The sequence below is a fragment of the Betta splendens genome, chromosome 19 (assembly GCF_900634795.4).
Source record: "Betta splendens chromosome 19, fBetSpl5.4, whole genome shotgun sequence".
Classification (NCBI taxonomy): domain Eukaryota; kingdom Metazoa; phylum Chordata; class Actinopteri; order Anabantiformes; family Osphronemidae; genus Betta; species Betta splendens.
Genome location: NC_040898.2, coordinates 5,452,514 through 5,476,133, shown reverse-complemented (window position 1 = coordinate 5,476,133; position 23,620 = coordinate 5,452,514). Strand labels below are relative to the sequence as shown.

Sequence of the window (23,620 nt, the reverse complement as noted above, 5' to 3'; positions counted from 1 at the left end):
CCACCCAATCAGGCCCGACGTCTACTCTGTCGAGCTCGGCAGCTGTAAGCAGCCATGCCGGCTCCGGAGGGGACGCCGTCCCAGTTCTTGTTCCTGTCGGCCATGTTGAGGCCGTTCCAGTCCCTGTTCCTGTTCCTGTCGGCCAAGTTGAGGTCGTTCCTGTCCCTGTCGGCCATGTTGAGGCCGTTCCTGTCCCTGTCGGCCATGTTGAGGCCGTTCCTGTCGGCCATGTTGAGGCTGTTCCTGTCGGCCATGTTGCGGCCGTTCCTGTCCCTGGTCCTGTTCCCGTCGGCCCTGTAGCGGCCGTTCCCGTTCCTGTCGGCCCTGTAGCGGTCGTTCTAGTCCCCGTTCCTGTCGGCCCTGTAGCGGTCGTTCCAGTCCCCGTTCCTGTCGGCCCGAGAGAGGTCGTTCCAGTCCCTGTCACCCTCGGAGCCGCAGCGCCCGCCGGCCTCCAGGAGGTTCTTCTAGTTCTGGCGGCCCGGCTCCGGCCGCACCTGCATCGGTTTCTGGCGGCCCGGCTCCGGCCGCACCTGCATCGGTTTCTGGCGGCCCGGCTGGTAAGGACGCCGCTGGTTCCTGTTTCTCGTCGCGGTGGTCCAAGGAGGATGCCTCTGGTTCCTGCCTCGTCTCCACGTCTGTCTTCATCTCTGGTTCCTGCCTCGTCCTTGTCTCGGCTGCCGGACTGGTGGCCTCGCCCTCGGCGCCTCCTGCGGCGCCGTCCGCCTCGACCCCTCAGTCTTCAGGATCGGCGTCCGCCTGGAGGACATCACCGTTCGGGGTGGTCCCCGGGGACGTCGGCCCAGCCCAAGGGCACTAAGAGTGCCACCCTGGCTCAGCGGCGGCTGAGCAGGATCTCGCCACGCCTTCACCCCCCATGAGGGAATCCCTGGACTTCGTGTCTTCCCCGTTCGTGGACTTTGGTTTTGTCATGTGGACTCTCGAGCCTCCGTGTATGACCTGGACCGTCTGACCCTGCGCTACCCAAATAAACCTGTGTTTGATCATTATCCTGCCTCTGTGCTGTGCATGTGGGTCCGCCGCCTGCCCGAGTCTGACAGCGATCAGGTAAGGCGGTGGTAAAGACAGAGAGTAATCAAGGCTCGGTATCAGGATTGGAACACAAGGCAAGACTAGAAAACGCTGGAAAGTGGTGATAATATACGACAATCTGGCAGAGGACTGGGGTGAGTACTGAAGGTTAAATACAATGGTAATTACTGATTAGCGGCAGCTGGTGAATCATGTGACCAGAAGTAAAGTAGAAACCAAACATGGTGGAACCGAAACCGGATATGGAGACAAAATAAACCAGGAAATTGCAATGCAGGACCTGGATTGTGGATTGTGACAGAAGCCCCTGTCCTGAAGACATGCTTCAACATAGACTGTGCTGTCTGTTTGGCTGTGGGTAACTTGGGAAGCGGGATCAAGTGAGTCAGGTGAGAGAACTGATCGATAACAGTCTTAACGACAGTATTACCCTAAGAAGAAGGAAGGCCGGTGACAAAGTCCAGGGCTACGTGTGACCATGGCCGTCGAGGAACCAGGAGAGGATGAAGAAACCCTGCCGGTCTCTGGTGTGAAGACTTGCGAGTGGCGCAGGTGGGACACGCTGCAACATATTCCTGGATGTCCTTCTTGGCCCGAGGCCACCAGAACCTTTTCCCCACCACAAACAATTGAAATAACCTCCCCTTGGGGGACACAGAACTGGCCCTCAGGTTGATAGCGCAGTTGTGTGTCAATAAATACGGCCTACTGCAGGGGATTAGTTTTAGTCCGAAGGGTAACTGTGGGTAGAGAACGGACGGAGATGTTGCTACGGAGGGTTCGGTTCAACACCAACCTTCGATTTAATAGTGAGCCCGGCCTTTTATGGTGCAGGCTTCGACGAAGTGGCCAGATTGGCCACAGTACATTGAAACCCCAGCTCACAATGAGGCCTCTTCTCCGCGTCCAAGAGGCGCGCTCTGCCCAGCTGCATGTGCCCCTCCCAGCACATAGGCTGACGAAGGCGGGAACCCTGACGCGCGCTCTCGACATGAATAATCTAATACAAAGTCATGTGTAGCGATTTCTTCACTTCTTTTTCCCAAAAAGTAGCACCCTGAGTCCTAAGTACTCTTCTTACCCAAATATGTCTTGTATATGTCATGTTCCTGTCATGTTCCAGCTTTACTTTGAAGGACTTCCTGTTTGGTTCTAGTCTCCGGTTTTATTATGAAGTACTTCCTGTTCCACTCATGTCACAGCTGTTTTCCATGCAATCACCGGCCCAAGTCAGGTGTGTCTGATGTGGACACCAGATCACACACCAGTGAGACGCCAGATTGTCCCATGTACTCACCACTTTCCAGCAATACCGTTTAGCTTACCTTGTCAGTGATCTCCTTTGTACCTTGACTTCGGATTCCTGCCTGCTCCTTGCCTGTACTTCTACAGTGGAAAGACTGGTAACGTACCTGACCATTTGACCAAGATTAGAGCCTGATCCTCACCTGTACCTCTGCCGTGTGCACTTGTTAACGGAACCTTGCCTGTGCCCGGATTTTGATTCTGCCTGCTCCTTTGGTACTCACGCCTGAGATCACTGTGTATAACCCTGCTTGCCTTGCCTTCAATTACATAATGAAGATTGTCATCACTTAAACCACCAACCTGTCTGTACTGTGCATGTGCACCCAGCCAGCGCCCAGCCTCCATCAAGGTAAGTGACTGTGCTTTTCCCAGTGTGTTCTGTCGCATGCTCTAACCACGCGCCGGGAAATGGAGTTTTCCTGCCCAAGTTTGCCGGAGGATATCCGCGGGGACCTCGGAAGGCTGGCTAAGAAATATGCGGAAGCGCCCAGTCTAAAGGTCCGGCTCTGCATAGTAAAACTGGCCATCGAAATTTTGGAGGACGAATTTTGGTGGCGTGAGTACCCGGAGTGCAGGCGATCTTTGAAAGACTCCAGTTAATGCGGAGGGATTTGCCCTGCGCGCATCGTCTGCGTCTCTGCCGCTGTGCCTGCCGCCGCTCTGTCGGCTCAAGCTCCCGTTCCTGACGCCACTCGGTCAGCTCAAGCGCCCGTTCCTGTCGCCGCTTCATTGGCTCAAGTTCACGTTCCTGTCACCGCTTCGTTGGCTCCAACCCACGTTCCAGACTTTTCCCCAGTCTGACCCAGTCACAAAAACCCAGTCCGTGCCAGTCCCAGAAACTCAGCCGACAGCTAGTCGTCGACGCTCTGGACGACATCGGCGGGGAAACGATTCCAAGGTCCAAGGCCCAGAGACCTCGGTCGCTATTTTTGCACTCGGAGCTCAGAAAAAAACTTGCCTAAATCCATCGACTACCGTCGGGACGGTCTGGTGACGCCAGTGAGGAACCAGGTCCAGTATTCTGACACTACATCTTCATCTCATATGTCATTGGTCAAATTAAAGTCTCTTCTCGTGCTCCATGCAGGGAGCGAGTGGCTCCTGCTGGGCCTTTAGTGCTGCAGGGGCCCTTGAGGGACAGTTGGCCAAGGAGACGGGTCGCCTGATAAGACTCAGTCCTCAGAACTTGGTGGACTGTGACCTTGAGAGCGATGGCTGTGATGGAGGACACCCAGACTTTGCTTTTGAGTATGTGCAAGAAAACGGCTATGTGCATTATGAAGAGGACTACCCATACATTGGAGAGGTACCGTTGGGCCAAATCCCAGTATTTGTGTGGTGCGCGGCATCAAGCCAATTACAGAACAGAACCACAGAGGGCCATTCTGCCCATTTACCTGTTTTGTCTCCACAGAAGCAGAAGTGCCAAAGAACCCCCCACCCCCTGGTGCAGCCCAGTGCAAAGACTTTGTGTGGATACCAGAGAAAGATGAGCGCCTGCTGGCTGAAGCCCTGCATGAAGTGGGTCCACTGTCCATGTGCATTGACACCAGTAACAAAAAGTTGAAGTTCTACAAAAGCGATGAGTCCCCTGCACTGTCTTCTGATTGGGTAAAAGAAGCTAACGTGGTTCTTCATGTTGTAGAAATATATGAACTCAGCCTGTAAACTCTGTGGTTCTGTGACCAGCATTGGGTTTTTTCTGCCTCTCTCCATCTTCCTGTCGCGTTCCAGGTGTTTACTACAACCCAGTGTGTAACAAAGACGTGCTTAACCACGCCATGCTACTCTTCGGCTACGGAGAGAAATACTGGACTGTCAAGAACAGGTGGGAAACGTCAACTGTCAACTGACCTCAGAGCAATGACCTTGTTAGTAAAATGCTGATCTAAGTGACTGTTCCTTCCGTTTCCAGCTGGGGCGAGGACTGGGGTAAGAAAGGCTACGTTAAGATCGCACAGAACCACGACAACCACTGCGGCATCGCCAGTGACGCCAGCTACCCCTTGGTGTGAAGCAGTTAAAGGCACTGGAGGTCATTGAAGGTCATTCCCCTGCTATGCTACTGTCTTCATATAGCAGATGACTGCAATATTTGTGCTTCTGTCACTCTTTCAAGCCTTCGATCACATGAACCTCCTTCATTATGTATTTAATGGAACCATTTACACTAACTTTTTACAATATGGGAACATTCTTCTGGATTCTGTTTACACCCTGATTTGAAACTTGACTGTGTCTTTAATTGAATTAAAACTTGTGTTAAAGACTGTCTGTAGCTATTGAAATTTGTTACACCAGTAAAAGCTGTGTTTAATACATCATGATAATGATGACTTATCCTGAGCACAGAACAGAAACCAATTCATCACAATAAATGAAAGACATCAGATAATGTGGCATCAGGTGTTTATGTGGTGTCTGTCAGTGCTGAGGTTGTTTCTATGCTGATTATAATCGACAGCAGCTAAGCACAGCACAACACAGCTTGAGGATGGTAAATAAGAGTTTATTCCAAAGCACAGGGTCCAGATCAGGCAGGGTCATACACAGGAGGTCAATACGTGGTTATACAGGATCAGGCAGAATCGGTGTCAGGGACAGGCAAGGTTCGTACACAAGATTCTCGATTACAGTACCGTTCCGTCAGGCGTAAGATTGTGGTCAGGCAAGCAGGCAAGGTCGGTATCAGGCAGGATCAAAAACCAAGGCATACAAGACAGGCAGGGACTAGACAGGCTCGGCGTTGGTGGTCAAAACAAGGTTCACGATACACGACTAGGCTACAGGACGCTGGAATGTGGTGAATAACACGCAACAATCTGGCGAGGTACTAGGGTGAGAAGTGGTGCTTAAATACACAGTGACCTGATTACTGATGACGTGCAGGTGTGGCTAATGACCGGTAGAAACAGGGAACAGCTGAGACATGAGGTAAACAGGAAGTCCTTTCAAAGTATTAGCAAAGGTGAAACCAAGACGTGACAAACAGAAGTAAGTAGAGGACAGAAAGCAGCGACGCTGACGCTGGTGTCAGAATCACGTGATGCTCCAGACTGTGGTTCAAAAAAGGTCCCTTCATCAGTCTGTCAGACACAAACAGGTCCGGGCTGAACGAGTTGTGGTGGCTAAAAAAGACACATGTTAAGGCTGCTGGAGAACCAGCACCGCTCCAGTCGACCCAGGTATGTTCCAGAACTACAGGATGATAACAAGCGAAGACAACAAGTAAAATAATTTCTTCAGTGTGATGGCCGAAGCTATAGGTAGGATGGCGACCCTCTCCGCCAATTTAGTGTCCTGGCGTTGACGCTCGATAAGTAATCGATAAGTACAGCCTATCAAACAGAGTTGGTTCCAACTTGCATGGTGAGAGTAGGTAGAGCACGGCATTGCATAACACTGTTCAGCTCACTACTAAAATTCGGTCTAACAGTAAGCCTGTCCTTTTAACGGGCAGCCCACCTTAAAATGACCAGACTGACCACAGTACAGACACAGACCTTAGCCACGGCGATGCTTTTTCTCAGTATCTGTCAGACAGGCTCCACCAAACTGCATGGCCTCCTCGGTAGGCAGCAGAACTCCACAAGCACTGACAAGCAGGGAAACCTGCTTGATGATCTGCTCATGGTATTCTCTCCAGTAGGTGACATAGCATCCGCTCATGCCGCTCCCAGCTTGGGAACCGACTGAGTCCGATTGTCGCTCCTACTACCGCTGCCCCCGATTACAGATCCACAGGCGACGGTCAATCTAAATAGCTAAAGCAATCAAAGCAAAAGCAAAGTCGCTAGGCAGATCTTGAGCGGCTAGACGGTCTTTTACCTGGCGGGAAAGGCCCAGAATAAAAATATCTCAGAGATCTCATCTCAGCCTCACGGACTGGGGCATTCTAAAAATTCTGTTTTAACACTTTAGCAAAACTAGAAAACGTAGACAGGCAGGCCGACTTATTTTGCCATTCTGCCGTAGCCCAAGCCTCTGCGTCAGGAAGAAGAAGAGAGGAAAGAAAAAAAGAAGACCAAATGGTGGAAGCTAAAGAATGAATAAACTTGCAAAGAATTCAGGCAGAAGTTGAGGCAGGCTCTGGGTGGTCAAGAAGATCCAGATGACTGGGAAACTACAGCAGAGGGTATCAGGGAAACACAATCGAAGATGCTGGGTGTGTCATCTGGAAGGAGGAAAAGAGATAAAGACACATGTTTGGTGACTGAGAAAGAACAGGACTGCATCCAGAGGAAGAGGTTGGCTAAAAGGAAGTGGGATGTAGAGAGGACTGAGGAATGTAGACATGAGTACAAGGAAGCGCAGCGCAGAGTTAAGAGAGAGGTGGCAAAGGCCAAACAGAAAGCTTACGATGAGCTGTATGACAGGTTAGACATAAAGGAAGGACAGAAGGACTTGTACATGCTAGCCAGACAGAGAGATAGAGATGGGAAGGATGTGCAACAGATAAAGGTGATTAAAGACAGTGATGGAAAGGTGCTAACAACCCAGGAGAGTGTGCAGAGAAGATGGAAGGAGTATTTTGAGGAGCTGATGAATAAGGAGAATGACAGGGAAAGGAGGGAGCAAGGCGTGGAGGTTGTGGAGCAGGAAATCAGAAACAGATGAGGTGAGCAAAGCTCTGAGAAGGATGAAGAGTGAAAAGGATGTTGGTCCTGATGAGATACCTGTGGAAGTGTCTAGGAGAGACAGCTGGTGATTTTCTAACTAGCTTGTTCAACAGGATTCTAGAGAGTGAGAAGATGCCTGAGGAATCGAGGAGAAGCGTTCCTTAAGAACAAGGGTGACACGAAGAACTGCAGCAACTACAGTTGCCACACAGTGAAGCTGTGAGAAAGAGTAGTGGAAGCCAGGGTTAGGAGGAAGGTGGAGGTTTGTGAGCAGCAGCATGGTTTCATGCTCTGGAAGAGAACCACTGATGCCATTTCTGCTTTGATAATGTTGAGGAAAAAGTACAGACATGGTCAGAAACAGCTGCATTGCGTCTTTGTGGATGTAAAGAAGGCGTATGACAGGGTGCTGAGGGAGGAGCTGTGATACTGTATGAGGTTGACGGGAGTTGCTGAGAAGTACGTCAGAGTAGTCCAGGACATGTATGAGAGGACTATGACGGTGGTGAGAGAGTTCAAGGTGGAGGTGGGACTACACCAAGGATCAGCCTTGAGTCCCTTCTTGTTTGCAGATGACATTGTGATCTGCAGTGAGAGTAGGGAGCAGGTGGAGGAACAGCTGGAGAGGTGGAGGTTTGCTCTGGAAAGAGGAGGCATGAAAGTCAGTCGTACAGACTGAATACATGTGTCTAAACGAGGGGTCAAGGTAGAACAGTGAAGTGACAGGGGTGGCATGGTGGGAAGCACTGTCGCCTAACAGCAAAAAGGTGCAGGGTTTGATTCCCGGAGCAGCCCGCGTGCCTTTCAAACTCAGTTCTCAAGCACTTGAATTGTTTTACTTAGTGTCTTTCAGTAAGTCTTTTTAGAAATTTAAAACCCATTTGTGAGGATACCCTGCGTTAAAGGGTCTGGATGAGGCGCAGACCTGTCCAGCCTCCACTCATGAGTTTTCTCTGTCGGTTTTAGCGTGATCAGAAAAGTAAACACGTAACAAAAACATTGATAAACACATTAGGCAGGTTGTACAAAGTCATGGTGTAGAATAAATCCTTCTGAAGGCTGCAAACATTATACTGGAGGATTAGATCAGGAAATGTGCAGATTTAGCAATTTTTAGTCAGGAAAATGTTAAGATAATTGAAATTATAGAAAAACATAATAACATGTATAACACAGATAAATGCACGGAAATGAATTTTTATTTTATGTTTTTTAGTCACGTTATGGTATTGTTAGACAAGGTGACACCCCACCTACCGAGTTCTCCGGCTTCCCCCATGGTCCAAAGACATGCGTTTAGTTTGATTGACTACTCTACATAGGTGTGCGTGTGTGGGTGAACGGTTGTTCGTCTCTGTGTGGCCCTTCAGGGGACCCCACAGGGTGTACCCCGCCTCTCGCCCTCAGCTAGCTGGGATAGGCTCCAGCCCCCCTGCGACCCCAAATGGGAACAAGCGGTAGAAAATGGATGGATGGCACGAAACAAATATAACATGAGTACATTGTACTCATTTTTTTAAGTAGACATGATGTCCGGTCTTACAGTGTAGTCTAGTTCAACCTGCAACAACACACCAGATGACACTGCTGGAAATTTCCCCCATTTACGAGCAGTGGATTTTCATCATACCCAGGGAAGTTTCTCTTTCCTTTCTCATTCTGCTGCTGGAATAAAATATCTATAATATTAACCTAATACTCCGGGAAAAGTACAGCTCAGATACAAGTTAGCAACTCATCCACGGGTTAAATTCATACAAATGAACTCCTACTAAAATGTTCTGATTAAAAGAATATTGATGAAAGTTTGAAAAAGCTTTCTCTTCTTTGTTTTACATGAAGTGGTGCCACGCCCGCTTCAAACCATTCCTATCATTGTAGGTTATCACTCTATAAATGACACCTGTGCTCTGGCCTCGAAACCAAAACCTTTTCAGATCGAGCCTGAGTCCAACCTGCTGCACCAGGTGAGAAACACAACGGAACCCAAGCCCAGCCAGACTGCAGGTCAGTTCAGTAACAGGTAAGGTTTAATAAACCCTGATAATGATGTCAGGTAGATGACAGGCTGCAGTCAGCAGATACTTAACCAGCAGCTTTGACTGCAAATCTTCCAAATCAGCATCTGAAACCTGACAGCACCTTTGTACAGTTTGGACTTAGACAGTATTTACCTAATCTCCCATTTCCATTGTTGCTTGTTCCAGGATGTTGCTTGTTGTGTGTGTGATGCTGTTGGTGGCCTCACGGATGAGCTTTGGTAAGGTTGGTCCTTCCCTCGATGAGCAGTGGGAGCAGTGGAAGACCAAATACAAAAAACTCTACAAAGACCAGGTCGGTGGAGCAGTAAATCTGTAGTTCACCATGTTTGTGCTTTTCTCTATGACAATAAAAGCGCAGTAATTCAGTTCATTCACACAAACACTGAGGTGAACTAAGGAACGTAGACTCAAACTACACTCAGATTCAGATTCATTAGCACAAAATCATCAAAGATGAACTTTTGCGAGATCCGTCTCACAAACCTCTCCATGTTTCATGTTGTAGAATGAAGAGGAGTTGCGGAGGAGAATCTGGGAACAAAACAAGGAAATGATTGAAGTACACAACCAGGAGGCTAAGCAGGGCAATCACTCCTACAAACTAGGCATGAACCGGTTTGGTGACAAGGTGAGGCTTGTTTACCTATTAGATGTCCCGCTGTACGCAAAGATTTAGTGACTCAATCAGACCTGCTGTTTTTCTAACCACCCCTGATCACCTGCATCAGGGTGTCAGTCACCCTCCCTGCAACACTCTGGTCAGGTCATTGTCTACTGACTGTGACAAAAATCTGAATTCCCATCCAGGTATCAGTGGAGATGCCTGTGATTAAGGCTTCCAACAGGATGTCGAGACACGTATGGCTTTTACATTTGTTTATTATTTCTATTTCTAATAACTATTCAAAAGAGTGAGTGAGTGAGTGAGTGAGTGAGTGAGTGAGTGAGTGAGTGAGTGAGTGAGTGAGTGAGTGAGTGAGTGAGTGAGTGAGTGAGTGAGTGAGTGAACATGCTTGTTGTTTTATTCTTGGGTGGGTAGTATTTAATTTCAAGGTCATTTACACGGTTGTATTATCAGTATCTGCTGGTGTCAGATATTACAGGATGATATTTTTTCTCTACCTCCCACAACCAGATCTTGCCGAAAATATCCAGGAAAATGACTGTGCTCGATCAGGAATTAAGAAATCAGGTATTTTTCTAATAGTCAGTGGGTGAGACGTGGAAAAAGCATAACACCTGTCCTTAGATGATAAAGTATGACAGCATTTCTCCATGTTGTTGGCATCTCATGAAGCTGAACTCTCCCTGTCCAGATTTGGGAGAACATAAAAAAGAAGCTGATAACGTACAACAGAATCCTACAACAACAGGTAGGATCCTGACAGCGCCTCTTATGGGTGGTTTTATCTTTTCTTTGCTTTTCTTGTTGTAAATCATTGATGCTGAAGATATGACAGAAAATCTTTCTCTCTCCATCCAGCTGTTGAATAAAATGATTGCAGACATAGAAGATGATGACTGGGTGGCAGCATACGACGTATGACACTGGTTTATCTTACGAATGGCTGTAGATTTTGACATAACCCAACATTAGTTACAAATCATTTATTCACATAAAACACTCACATTTACATACAATATGTGAATATTAAATGTCAATACTGCAATATGTTTTGAAGCTGAAATCTTTTAATATCTCTTAGTAGTAACAACATTCTGCTCTTCTTGTCTAGGTCTTGGAGAAAGTGACAACCACGTCGGCTGATTACAATGCCATATTAAGAGCTCTTGTAAGAGTCCATGTTGTTGTATCTACTTTTTCTTTGTGCTTTCTTTGGCCTAACTCTCTCTTTCTACGTAGGTCATGAATGACATTTATGAGCAGATGGCTGATCAAAGCATCAAGTCAAAAGTCCTTGTAAGAGTTGAGGCTTCTCAGCCAGCAGTTTTAAAGTCATCATGGTTCAATAATGACTTTCCATCTACTTATGCTGAGAATGTTTATTTTTCCCTCTTCAGATCTTGCAGGATATTGCTGAGACAGTAGCTCAGTACCAAAAGATTAAGGTATATAAGGTATGAATCTTTGTTATTATCAAATCAACAATTATCCAATAATTACCTCAAGAGTCCGTGGTGTTGTAGCTGAGTAGAATGAAGCACATTTATGTACGAGCAACCATGTGTCCTAAGACACCAGCAACGCTTGAACATAACACCTGGACGCAGCGTCACTGGAGGTTGGTACCAGAGAAACCTGCTGGTTTGACCTAGAACCAGACTTACCAGAGCTGTCCCCAGTGAAAAGGGCCAGTGTTTGGCAATAATCAATGAATCCTAGTTCTCAGAATGGCAAACACATAGTTACATGAACACTACGTAAACATGCGACATGAGTCGATGCAGTTTAATAACCTTTGCACAAATACTGATGTCATGATTTATTCTACATATGTTACAGGCAAATCCCCCAAAGCAGGCTTAGGCTTTTTTGATCTTAATTAGTTCAATGAGCCACTCACGTGTGAAGGTCTTTTGTTCTAAATGTTTGTTTTGTGTTTTTTTCACTCAGAGCTCAGGAAAAAACTTGTCTAAATCCATCGACTACCGTCGGGACGGTCTGGTGACGCCAGTGAGGAACCAGGTCCAGTATTCTGAGACTACATCTTCGTCTCATATGTCATTGGTCAAACTAAAGTCTCTTCTCGTGCTCCATGCAGGGAGCGTGTGGCTCCTGCTGGGCCTTTAGTGCTGCAGGGGCCCTTGAGGGACAGTTGGCCAAGAAGACGGGTCGCCTGCTAGAACTCAGTCCTCAGAACCTGGTGGACTGTGACCTTGAGAGCGATGGCTGTGATGGAGGACACCCAGACTTTGCTTTTGAGTATGTGCAAGAAAACGGCTATGTGCATTATGAAGAGGACTACCCGTACATTGGAAAGGTACCGTTAGGCAAAACCCCAGTATAAGTGCGGAATAGTGCGCAGCACAGAGACAATCACAGAACAGAATCACACAGGGCCATTCTGCCCATTTACCTGTTTTGTCTCCACAGAAGCAGAAGTGCCACAGAACCCCCCCACCGCCTGGTGCAGCCCAGTGCAAAGGCTTCGTGTGGATCCCAGAGGGAGATGAGCACCTGCTGGCTGAAGCCCTGCATGAAGTGGGTCCACTGTCTGTGTGCATTGACGCCAGTGACAAAAAGTTCATGTTCTACAAAAGCGGTGAGTCCCCTGCTCTGTCATCTGATTGGGTAAAAGAAGCTAACGTGGTTCTTCATGTTGTAGAAATGTATGAACCCAGCCTGTAAACTCTGCGGTTCTGTGACCAGCATTGGGTATTTTCTGCCTCTCTCCATCTTCCTGTCGCGTTCCAGGTGTTTACTACAACCCAGTGTGTAACAAAGACGTGCTTAACCACGGCATGCTGCTCGTCGGCTACAAGGAGAAACACTGGATTGTCAAGAACAGGTGGGAAACCACATCTGACCTCAGAGCAATGACCTTGTTAGTAAAATGCTGACCTAAGTGACTGTTCCTTCCGTTTCCAGCTGGGGCGAGGACTGGGGTAAGAAAGGCTATGTTAAGATCGCACGGAACCGCGGCAACCACTGCGGCATCGCCAGTGACGCCAGCTACCCCTTGGTGTGAAGCAGCTAAAGGCACTGGAGGTCATTGGAGGTCATTCCTCCGCTATGCTACTGTCTTCATTTAGCAGATGACTGCAATATCTTTCAGGCCTTTGATCACATGAACCTCCTTCATTATGTATTTAATGGAACCATTTACACTAACTTTTTACAATATGGGAACATTCTTCTGGATTCTGTTTACACCTTGATTTGACCTGTTTTCAACCACTATGATGCTTTTAATGAACATATTTTAGATCTCATCCAAGAAAGTGAACTTTTCTTGACCTCACTTCTGTAGTAACACGTTAGTGGCCTGTGGACATTAAGGTTGGAAAACATTACTAACATGTGTCACGTCCGGGCTTTATTGCCGTCGTTATTTTGAAAGGACTTCCTGTTAAACACCACATAGTCAGCTGTTTCCTGTCTGTACCGGTCGTCATTACCCACACCTGCATCTCATCTGCTATTAGTCTGCTCTGTATTTAAGCTCCACCTCTCACACCTGTTACCCGCCAGATTGTTGCGTGTAATCACCACTTTCCAGCGTTCGTTGTCTAGTATTGTCGTGTATCGTGCCTCCTGTTTTGACCTCTGATTCCGAGCCTGCCTAGTCCCTGTCTGCCTTGTTTGCCTTGATTATCTGCTGCTGCCTGTTATCGACCTTGCCTGCCTGACCACGATCCGACGCCCGACGATCTGGTATTGTAACCCATCTCTCGTGTATGACTTTGCCTGTCCCTGACGCCGTCTCTGCCTGATCCTGTTTAAACCCCGTTTGATCTCCCGTGTATGACTCTGCCCAAATGGGATTCTGAACCTGGAATAAACTGTCCTCTTATCATCATCAAAACTGTGTTGTGCTGTGCATGTGGGTCCGCCATCTACAGCGCACTGACAACATGAAGCTTTTGTTATTTCTATAATAAGATTCTTTAGCTTTGACCAGATCACACACATTTGGGGAACTTGACTGTTTCTTTAATTGAATTAAAACTTGTGTTAAAGACTGTCTGTAGCTATTGAAATTTGTTACACCAGTAAAAGCTGTGTTTAATACATCATGATGATGATGACTTATCCTGAGCACAGAACAGAAACCGATTAATCACAATAAATGAAAGACGTCAGATAACGTGGCATCAGGTGTTTATGTGGTGTCTGTCAGTGCTGAGGTTGTTTCTATGCTGATTATAATCGACAGCAGCTAAACAGTGTCAGGGCGTTGTAGATGGCGGACCCCGATGCACAGCACAACACAGCTTGAAGATGGTAAATGAGAGTTTATTCCAAAGCACAGGGTCCAGATCAGGCAGGGTCATACACAGGAGGTCAATACGTGGTTATACAGGATCAGGCAGAGTCGGTGTCAGGAACAGGCAAGGTTCGTACACAAGACTCTGGATTACAGTACCGTTTCGTCAGGCATAAGATCGTGGTCAGGCAAGGTCGGTATCAGGCAGGATCAAAAACCAAGGCATACAAGGGAGGCAGGGACTAGACAGGCTCGGCGTCGGTGGTCAAGACAAGGTTCACGATAAAAGACTGGGCAAGGCTACAGGACGCTGGGACGTGGTGAATAACACGCAACAATCTGGCGAGGTACTAGGGTGAGAAGTGGTGCTTAAATACACAGTGACCTGATTACTGATGACGTGCAGGTGTGGCTAATGACCGGTAGAAACAGGGAACAGCTGAGACATGAGGTAAACAGGAAGTCCTTTCAAAGTATTAGCAAAGGTGAAGCCAAGACGTGACAAACAGAAGTAAGTAGAGGACAGAAAGCAGCGACGCTGACGCTGGTGTCAGAATCACGTGATGCTCCAGACTGTGGTTCAAAAAAGGTCCCTTCATCAGTCTGTCAGACACAAACAGGTCCGGGCTGAACGAGTTGTGGTGGCTAAAAAAGACACATGTTAAGGCTGCTGGAGAACCAGCACTGCTCCAGTCGACCCAGGTATGTTCCAGAACTACAGGATGATAACAAGCGAAGACAACAAGTAAAATAATTTCTTCAGTGTGATGGCCGAAGCTAAAGGTAGGATGGCGACCCTCTCCGCCAATTTAGTGTCCTGGCGTTGACGCTCGATAAGTAATCGATAAGTACAGCCTATCAAACAGAGTTGGTTCCAACTTGCATGGTGAGAGTAGGTAGAGCACGGCATTGCATAACACTGTTCAGCTCACTACTAAAATTCGGTCTAACAGTAAGCCTGTCCTTTTAACGGGCAGCCCACCTTAAAATGACCAGACTGACCACAGTACAGACACAGACCTAAGCCACGGCGATGCTTTTTCTCAGTATCTGTCAGACAGGCTCCACCAAACTGCATGGCCTCCTCGGTAGGCAGCAGAACTCCACAAGCACTGACAAGCAGGGAAACCTGCTTGATGATCTGCTCATGGTATTCTCTCCAGTAGGTGACATAGCATCCGCTCATGCCGCTCCCAGCTTGGGAACCGACTGAGTCCGATTGTCGCTCCTACTACCGCTGCCCCCGATTACAGATCCACAGGCGACGGTCAATCTAAATAGCTAAAGCAATCAAAGCAAAAGCAAAGTCGCTAGGCAGATCTTGAGCGGCTAGACGGTCTTTTACCTGGCGGGAAAGGCCCAGAATAAAAATATCTCAGAGATCTCATCTCAGCCTCACGGACTGGGGCATTCTAAAAATTCTGTTTTAACACTTTAGCAAAACTAGAAAACGTAGACAGGCAGGCCGACTTATTTTGCCATTCTGCCGTAGCCCAAGCCTCTGCGTCAGGAAGAAGAAGAGAGGAAAGAAAAAAAGAAGACCAAATGGTGGAAGCTAAAGAATGAAGAAACTTGCAAAGAATTCAGGCAGAAGTTGAGGCAGGCTCTGGGTGGTCAAGAAGATCCAGATGACTGGGAAACTACAGCCGAGGATATCAGGGAAACACATAGATAATGTTGAGGAAAAAGTACAGACATGGTCAGAAACAGCTGCATTGCGTCTTTGTGGATGTAAAGAAGGCGTATGACAGGGTGCTGAGGGAAGAGCTGTGATACTGTATGAGGTGGATGGGAGGTGCTGAGAAGTACGTCAGAGTAGTCCAGGACATGTATGAGAGGACTATGACGGTGGTGAGAGAGTTCAAGGTGGAGGTGGGACTACACCAAGGATCAGCCTTGAGTCCCTTCTTGTTTGCAGATGATATTGTGATCTGCAGTGAGAGTAGGGAGCAGGTGGAGGAACAGCTGGAGAGGTGGAGGTTTGCTCTGGAAAGAGGAGGCATGAAAGTCAGTCGAACAGACTGAATACATGTGTCTAAACGAGGGGTCAAGGTAGAACAGTGAAGTGACAGGGGGAAAGAGGGAAACCAAGAAGGAGATAGATGGATGTGCTGAGGTGAGGTGATGAGGATGGCTGGTGTGAGTGTAGAAAATGTCCAGGATAGAATGAGGTGGAAAGGATGATTCGCTGTGAAGACCCCTGATGGGAAAAGCCGAAAGAGTAGTTGTTACGAACTCGCCCCGTCGGTTCCGAACCGGCGGGGTTTGACAGGGAACCTATTAACTCCTCCCGTCGGTTCCGAACCGGCGGGGCTTTGACGGAACCCTGGGGCAGGAGAGGGAATGCGGTGGAGAGAGACGGTGACAGCACCCGCTCCAAGCGGGGAGAACTACGGCTCTCACGGAGCCGGGAGGAGATCACGCTCACACTGAGCGGAGGCTTCAGGCACCACGGCCGACGTGCTTCCAGCACACAGCTCTCTGTGTAATCCCTTGCACAGACACCTGGCCGCAACCGGCAGACCAGGTCGCAGGGAACACAAGAGAGGGAAGACCCCAAATGCACGACCCAACACAGAGGGTACAATTGACATTAACGGTTTATTTAAATATAACAAAAACTTACTGCACCGCAGGACTCAGTTCAACACAAAGGAAGAACTAAAAATCACTGCATTGCAGGAAAACGATAAACAACCTAATTCACTATCTAAAACTAAACGCTCCGTACACTACGGGCAAAAATCCTAAACTTGAAACATAAGACCTAAACATGAAACATAAGATACTCACAAAACTTACGTGGTGGGACAGGACATAAACAAAACCAAAACTCCTTGCATCACGACTCTCCTCAATGTAACAATGGGGTAGCATCCAGCTACACCGAGAGTACACACCAGCAATGTGTCCAACACAAAACATCCCTTAAATACAAATCAAACAGGTGGGTCAACTAATTACACAGGAAATTAAACTCAAACACAGACCCACAAAAAGTCCCAGGAGCGCCTCTAGTGGCGCGGAGGCAGAACGTCACAGTAGTAGTAGGCAAAAAAGTACAACACTATAATACATACACTTTATTACTGTTAATCAAAACAAAAACAGTAACTATTTACTGTAATTATGTGTAGAAAAGATACATGTATATAATTTGTAATTCAATTGAAATCATTAAGCTTGGCCAAAATAAACTTGAATTTAATAGTATTGGCACAGATCTTGGTGGCATGGTGGGAAGCACTGTCGCCTAACAGCAAAAAGGTGCAGGGTTTGATTCCCGGAGCAGCCCGCGTGCCTTTCAAACTCAGTTCTCAAGCACTTGAATTGTTTTACTTAGTGTCTTTCAGTAAGTCTTTTTAGAAATTTAAAACCCATTTGTGAGGATACCCTGCGTTAAAGGGTCTGGATGAGGTGCAGACCAGTCCAGCCTCCACTCATGAGTTTTCTCTGTCTGTTTTAGCGTGATCAGAAAAGTAAACACGTAACAAAAACATTGATAAACACATTAGGCAGGTTGTACAAAGTCATGGTGTAGAATAAATCCTTCTGAAGGCTGCAAACATTATACTGGAGGATTAGATCAGGAAATGTGCACTTTTAGTCAGGAAAATGTTAAGATAATTGAAATTATAGAAAAACATAATAACATGTATAACACAGATAAATGTACGGAAATGAATTTTTATTTTATGTTTTTTAGTCACATTATGGTATTGTTAGACAAGGTGACACCCCACCTACCGAGTTCTCTGGCTTCCCCCATGGTCCAAAGACATGCGTTTAGGTTGATTGACTACTCTACATAGGTGTGCGTGTGTGGGTGAACAGTTGTTGGTCTCTGTGTGGCCCTTCAGTGGACTAGCAACCTGTTCAAGTACTCTGCCTCTCGCCCTCAGCTAGCTGGGATAGGCTCCAGCCCCCTGCGACCCCAAATGGGAACAAGCGATAGAAAATGGATGGATGGCACGAAACAATTATAACTTGAGTACATTGTACTCATTTTTTTAAGTAGACATGATGTCCGGGCTTACAGTGTAGTCTAATTCAACCACAACACAACAACAACACACCAGATGACACTGCTGGAAATTTCCCCCTATTACGAGCAGTGGATTTTCATCATACCCAGGGAAGTTTCTCTTTCCTTTCTCATTCTGCTGCTGGAATAAAATATCTATAATATTAACTTAATACTCCAGGAAAAGTACAGCTCAGATACAAGTTAGCAACTCATCCACGGGTTAAATTTGTACAAATGAACTCCTACTAAAATGTTCTGATTAAAAGAATATTGATGAAAGTTTAAAAAAGCGTTCTCTTCTTTGTTTTACATGAAGTGCCATGCCCGCTTCAAACCATTCCTATCATTGTAGGTTATCACTCTATAAATGACACCTGTGCTCTGGCCTCGAAACCAAAACCTTTTCAGATCGAGCCTGAGTCCAACCTGCTGCACCAGGTGAGAAACACAACGGAACCCAAGCCCAGCCAGACTGCAGGTCAGTTCAGTAACAGGTAAGGTTTAATAAACCCTGATAATGATGTCAGGTAGATGACAGGCTGCAGTCAGCAGATACTTAACCAGCAGCTTTGACTGCAAATCTTCCAAATCAGCATCTGAAACCTGACAGCACCTTTGTACAGTTTGGACTTAGACAGTATTTACCTAATCTCCCATTTCCATTGTTGCTTGTTCCAGGATGTTGCTTGTTGTGTGTGTGATGCTGTTGGTGGCCTCACGGATGAGCTTTGGTAAGGTTGGTCCTTCCCTCGATGAGCAGTGGGAGCAGTGGAAGACCAAATACAAAAAACTCTACAAAGACCAGGTCGGTGGAGCAGTAAATCTGTAGTTCACCATGTTTGTGCTTTTCTCTATGACAATAAAAGCGCAGTAATTCAGTTCATTCACACAAACACTGAGGTGAACTAAGGAACGTAGACTCAAACTACACTCAGATTCAGATTCATTAGCACAAAATCATCAAAGATGAACTTTTGCGAGAAGGATCCATCTCACAAACCTCTCCATGTTTCATGTTGTAGAATGAAGAGGAGTTGCGGAGGAGAATCTGGGAACAAAACAAGGAAATGATTGAAGTACACAACAAGGAGGCTAAACAGGGCAATCACTCCTACAAACTAGGCATGAACCAGTTTGGTGACAAGGTGAGGCTTGTTTACCTATTAGATGTCCCGCTGTACGCAAAGATTTAGTGACTCAATCAGACCTGCTGGTTTTCTAACCACCCCTGATCACCTGCATCAGGGCGTCAGTCACCCTCCCTGCAACACTCTGATGCTCCATTGCTCCAAAAGTCAGGGTAGGGAGGTAAAGCACCAGAGCTGATATTGTCCAGCTTGTGACTGAGTCAGCTGAGGGAAGGGCAGGAAAACGAGCTGGTCAGGTCATTGTCTACTGACTGTGACAAAAATCTGATTCCCCATCCAGGAATCAGTGGAGATGCCTGTGATGAAGGCTTCCGACAAGATGTTGAGACACGTATGACTTTTACATTTGTTTATTATTTCTATTTCTAATAACTATTCAAAAGAGTGAGTGAGTGAGTGAGTGAGTGAGTGAGTGAGTGAGTGAGTGAGTGAGTGAGTGAGTGAGTGAGTGAGTGAGTGAGTGAGTGAGTGAACATGCTTGTTGTTTTATTCTTGGGTGGGTAGTATTTAATTTCAAGGTCATTTACACGGTTGTATTATCAGTATCTGCTGGTGTCAGATATTACAGGATAATATTTTTTCTCTACCTCCCACAACCAGATCTTGCCGAAAATATCCAGGAAAATGACTGTGCTCGATCAGGAATTAAGAAATCAGGTGTTTTTCTAATAGTCAGTGGGTGAGATGTGGAAAAAGCACAACACCATGTCCTTAGATGATAAAGTATGACAGCATTGCTCCATTTTGTTGGCATTTCATGAAGCTCAACTCTCCCTGTCCAGATTTGGGAGAAGATGAATAAGAAGTTGATTAAGTACGAAAAGTTCCTAAATCAACAGGTAGGATCCTGACAGCGACTTTTATGGGTGGTTTTATCTTTTCTTTGCTTTTCTTGTTGTAAACCATTGATGCTGAAGATATGACAGAAAATCTTTCTCTCTCCATCCAGCTGTTGAATAACATGATTGCAGAGATAGAAGATGATGACTGGGTGTCAGCATACGACGTATGACACTGGTTTATCTTACGAATGGCTGTAGATTTTGACATAACCCAACATTAGTTACAAATCATTTATTCACATAAAACACTCACATTTACATAAAATATGTGAATATTAAATGTCAATACTGCAATATGTTTTGAAGCTGAAGCTTCAAATATCTCTTAGTAGTCACAACATTCTGCTCTTCTTGTCTAGGTCTTGGAGAAAGTGAAAACCAACAATCTCATATTAAGAGCTCTTGTAAGAGTCAATGTTGTTGTATCTACTTTTTCTTTGTGCTTTCTTTGGCCTAACTCTCTCTTTCTACGTAGGTCATGAATGACATTTATGAGCAGATGGCTGATCAAAGCATCAAGTCAAAAGTCCTTGTAAGAGTTGAGGCTTCTCTGCCAGCAGTTTTAAAGTCATCATGGTACAATAATGACTTTCCATCTACTTCTGCTGAGAATGTTTATTTTTCCCTCTTCAGATCTTGACTGATATTGCTGAGACAGTAGCTCAGTACCAGAAGATTAAGGTATATAAGGTATGAATCTTTGTTATTATCAAATCAACAATTATCCAATAATTACCTCAAGAGTCTGTGGTGTTGTAGCTGAGTAGAATGAAGCACATTTATGTACGAGCAACCATGTGTCCTAAGACACCAGCAACGCTTGAACATAACACCTGGACGCAGCGTCACTGGAGGTTGGTACCAGAGAAACCTGCTGGTTTGACCTAGAACCAGACTTACCAGAGCTGTCCCAGTGAAAAGAGCCAATGTTTGGCAATAATCAATAAATCCTAGTTCTCAGAATGGCAAACACATAGTTACATGAACACTACGTAAATATGCGACATGAGTCGATGCAGTTTAATAACCTTTACACAAATACTGATGTCATGATTTATTCTACATATGTTACAGGCAAATCCCCCAAAGCAGACTTTTATTGATCTTGATTAGTTCAATGAGCCACGGACGTGTGAAGGTCTTTTGTTCTAAATGTTTGTTTTTGTGTTTTTTCACTCAGAGCTCAGGAAAAAACTTGTCTAAATCCATCGACTACCGTCGTGACGGTCTGGTGACGCCAGTGAGGAACCAGGTCCAGTATTCTGAGACTACATCTTCGTCTCATATGTCATTGGTCAAACTAAAGTCTCTTCTCGTGCTCCATGCAGGGAGCGTGTGGCTCCTGCTGGGCCTTTAGTGCTGCAGGGGCCCTTGAGGGACAGTTGGCCAAGAAGACGGGTCGCCTGCTAGAACTCAGTCCTCAGAACCTGGTGGACTGTGACCTTGAGAGCGATGGCTGTGATGGAGGAGAGCCAGACTTTGCTTTTGAGTATGTGCAAGAAAACGGATATGTGCACTATGAAACGGACTACCCGTACATTGGAGAGGTACCGTTGGGCCAAACCCCAGTATTTGTGTGGAATAGTAGCGCGGCACCGAGCCAATAACAGAACAGAATCACACAGGGCCATTCTGCCCATTTACCTGTTTTGTCTCCACAGAAGCAGAAGTGCCACAGAACCCCCCCACCGCCTGGTGCAGCCCAGTGCAAAGGCGTCGTGTGGATCCCAGAGGGAGATGAGCGCCTGCTGGCTGAAGCCCTGCATGAAGTGGGTCCACTGTCTGTGAGCATTGACGCCAGTGACAAAAAGTTCATGTTCTACAAAAGCGGTGAGTCCCCTGCTCTGTCATCTGATTGGGTAAAAGAAGCTTACGTGGTTCTTCATGTTGTAGAAATGTATAAACTCAGCCTGTAAACTCTGTGGTTCTGTGACCAGCATTGGGTTTTTTCTGCCTCTCTCCATCTTCCTGTCGCGTTCCAGGTGTTTACTACAACCCAGTGTGTAACAAAGACGCGCTCAACCACGCCATGCTGCTCGTTGGCTACAAGGAGAAACACTGGATTGTCAAGAACAGGTGGGAAACGTCAACTGTCAACTGACCTCAGAGCAATGATCTTGTTAGTAAAATGCTGATCTAAGTGACTGTTCCTTCCGTTTCCAGCTGGGGCGAGGACTGGGGTAAGAAAGGCTACATTAAGATCGCACGGAACCACGACAACCACTGCGGCATCGCCAGTGACGCCAGCTACCCCTTGGTGTGAAGCAGCTAAAGGCACTGGAGGTCATTGGAGGTCATTCCTCCGCTATGCTACTGTCTTCATTTAGCAGATGACTGCAATATTTGTGCTTCTGTCACTCTTTCAGGCCTTTGATCACATGAACCACCTCCTTCATTATGTATTTATTGGAACCATTTACACCAACTCTTTAAAATATGGGAACATTCTTCCGGATTCTGTTTACTCATCTTGATTTGACCTGTTTTTAACCACTATGATGCTGAACATATTTTAGATCTCATCTAAGAAAGTGAACTTTTCCTGACCTCACTCCTGTAGGAACACGTTACTGGCCTGTGGACATTAACATTGGAGAACATTACTAACATAAAGCTTTTATTATTTCTATAAGATTCTTTAGCTTTGACCAGATCACACACATTTGGGGAATTTGACTGTGTCTTTAATTAAATTAAAACTTGTGTTAAATGAGTGTCTGTAGCTACTGAAATTTGTTACACCAGTTAAAGCTGTGTTTAATACATCATGTGTCCATGATGATGATGACTGATCCTGAGCACAGAACAGAAACCAATTCAAGCTCTAGCTTTTGTTCTGTAATGACTGTTTCAAGTCTAAAATTAATCACAATAAATGAAAGATGTCAGATCACGTGGCATCAGGTGTTTATGTGGTGTCTGTCAGTGCTGAGGTTGTTTCTGTGCTGAGTGATTATAATTGACAGCAGCTAAACAGAAAGAAGCAGAGAACAGAAAGCAGTAACACTGAAGCTGGTGTCAGATTCACGTGATGCTCCAGACTGTGGTTCAGAAAAGGTCCCTCCATCAACCTGTCAGACAAAAACAGGTCCGGGCTGAACGAGTTCTGGTGGATAAAATAGACACGTTAAGTCTGCCAGATATTCACTTTGACTTTGAATACTGTTGCTCAGTAACTTTCACTTTTCTTTCCTCAAATGTGCCATGAATTCTAATAAAACCCCTCACTGGGTGATTGTGACAGGACACCTGAAAACAGGAAGCCCAAACAGCAACCTGAGGCCAGTCTGTGTCTCAAACCTGAACCTGGACTGAAGGTCATTATGTCAGGATTTCCATTGTTGCTTGTTCCAGGATGCCAGTTGGTGTCTGTGTGATGCTCAAAGTTATATATATTATATTCAGTATAGCTGAAATTAGCTGCAGAAGAATTAGTTGAATTTTAAACTGAGAAAAGTTGGTGCTTTGGAGGAAGCATGTGCAAATAATTCCTGAACAGTAAAATAGTCTCATCGGTCACAATGAACCAGTCAGAAGCAGAAATAGTGCTAAGTTTTTAAGATTTATTAAAGATTTATATTTTGCTTTTATTTTGAAAGGATATGGAAGAAGCGTGTGTAGGTAACTGCTAAAATGTAAAAAAGTATCATTAACTACTCATAATAAACCAGTTGAGAGAGGAAACTATTTTTAGC

At 46.0% G+C, this 23,620-nt stretch overlaps 2 protein-coding genes and 1 pseudogene across 3 annotated transcripts; all 3 read left to right on the top strand.

Annotated features, from left to right (window-relative positions):
- The first annotated feature begins 1,528 nt into the window (after positions 1-1,528).
- Positions 1,529-4,564, top strand: LOC114846124 (procathepsin L-like; annotated as a pseudogene).
- Positions 4,565-8,742: 4,178 nt separating this feature from the next.
- On the top strand, positions 8,743-13,664 carry LOC114845304 (cathepsin K-like). Of its 2 annotated transcripts, none has more exons than XM_041068377.2 (15): positions 8,743-8,984; positions 9,185-9,311; positions 9,525-9,647; positions 9,827-9,877; positions 10,155-10,211; positions 10,336-10,392; positions 10,503-10,559; positions 10,756-10,812; positions 10,884-10,940; positions 11,042-11,098; positions 11,595-11,666; positions 11,743-11,961; positions 12,075-12,243; positions 12,396-12,489; positions 12,570-13,664. In XM_041068377.2, the coding sequence occupies exons 2-15, from the start codon at positions 9,186-9,188 to the stop codon at positions 12,667-12,669; spliced, it is 1,296 nt and encodes a 431-aa protein (XP_040924311.1). In that variant the 5' UTR covers positions 8,743-8,984; position 9,185; the 3' UTR covers positions 12,670-13,664. The 2 variants fall into 2 exon arrangements, with proteins under 2 accessions (XP_040924311.1, XP_028989012.1); XM_029133179.3 differs by having other exon boundaries at positions 8,744-9,000.
- A 4,558-nt stretch (positions 13,665-18,222) lies between these two features.
- LOC114845306 (cathepsin K-like) lies at positions 18,223-22,639 on the top strand. Its single transcript, XM_029133180.3, has 15 exons — positions 18,223-18,429; positions 18,614-18,740; positions 18,958-19,080; positions 19,364-19,414; positions 19,684-19,740; positions 19,866-19,922; positions 20,033-20,089; positions 20,285-20,329; positions 20,401-20,457; positions 20,559-20,615; positions 21,106-21,177; positions 21,254-21,472; positions 21,587-21,755; positions 21,908-22,001; positions 22,089-22,639. Exons 2-15 carry the CDS (start codon positions 18,615-18,617, stop codon positions 22,186-22,188), a joined length of 1,284 nt encoding a protein of 427 aa, XP_028989013.1. The 5' UTR covers positions 18,223-18,429; position 18,614; the 3' UTR covers positions 22,189-22,639.
- Positions 22,640-23,620: the final 981 nt, after the last annotated feature.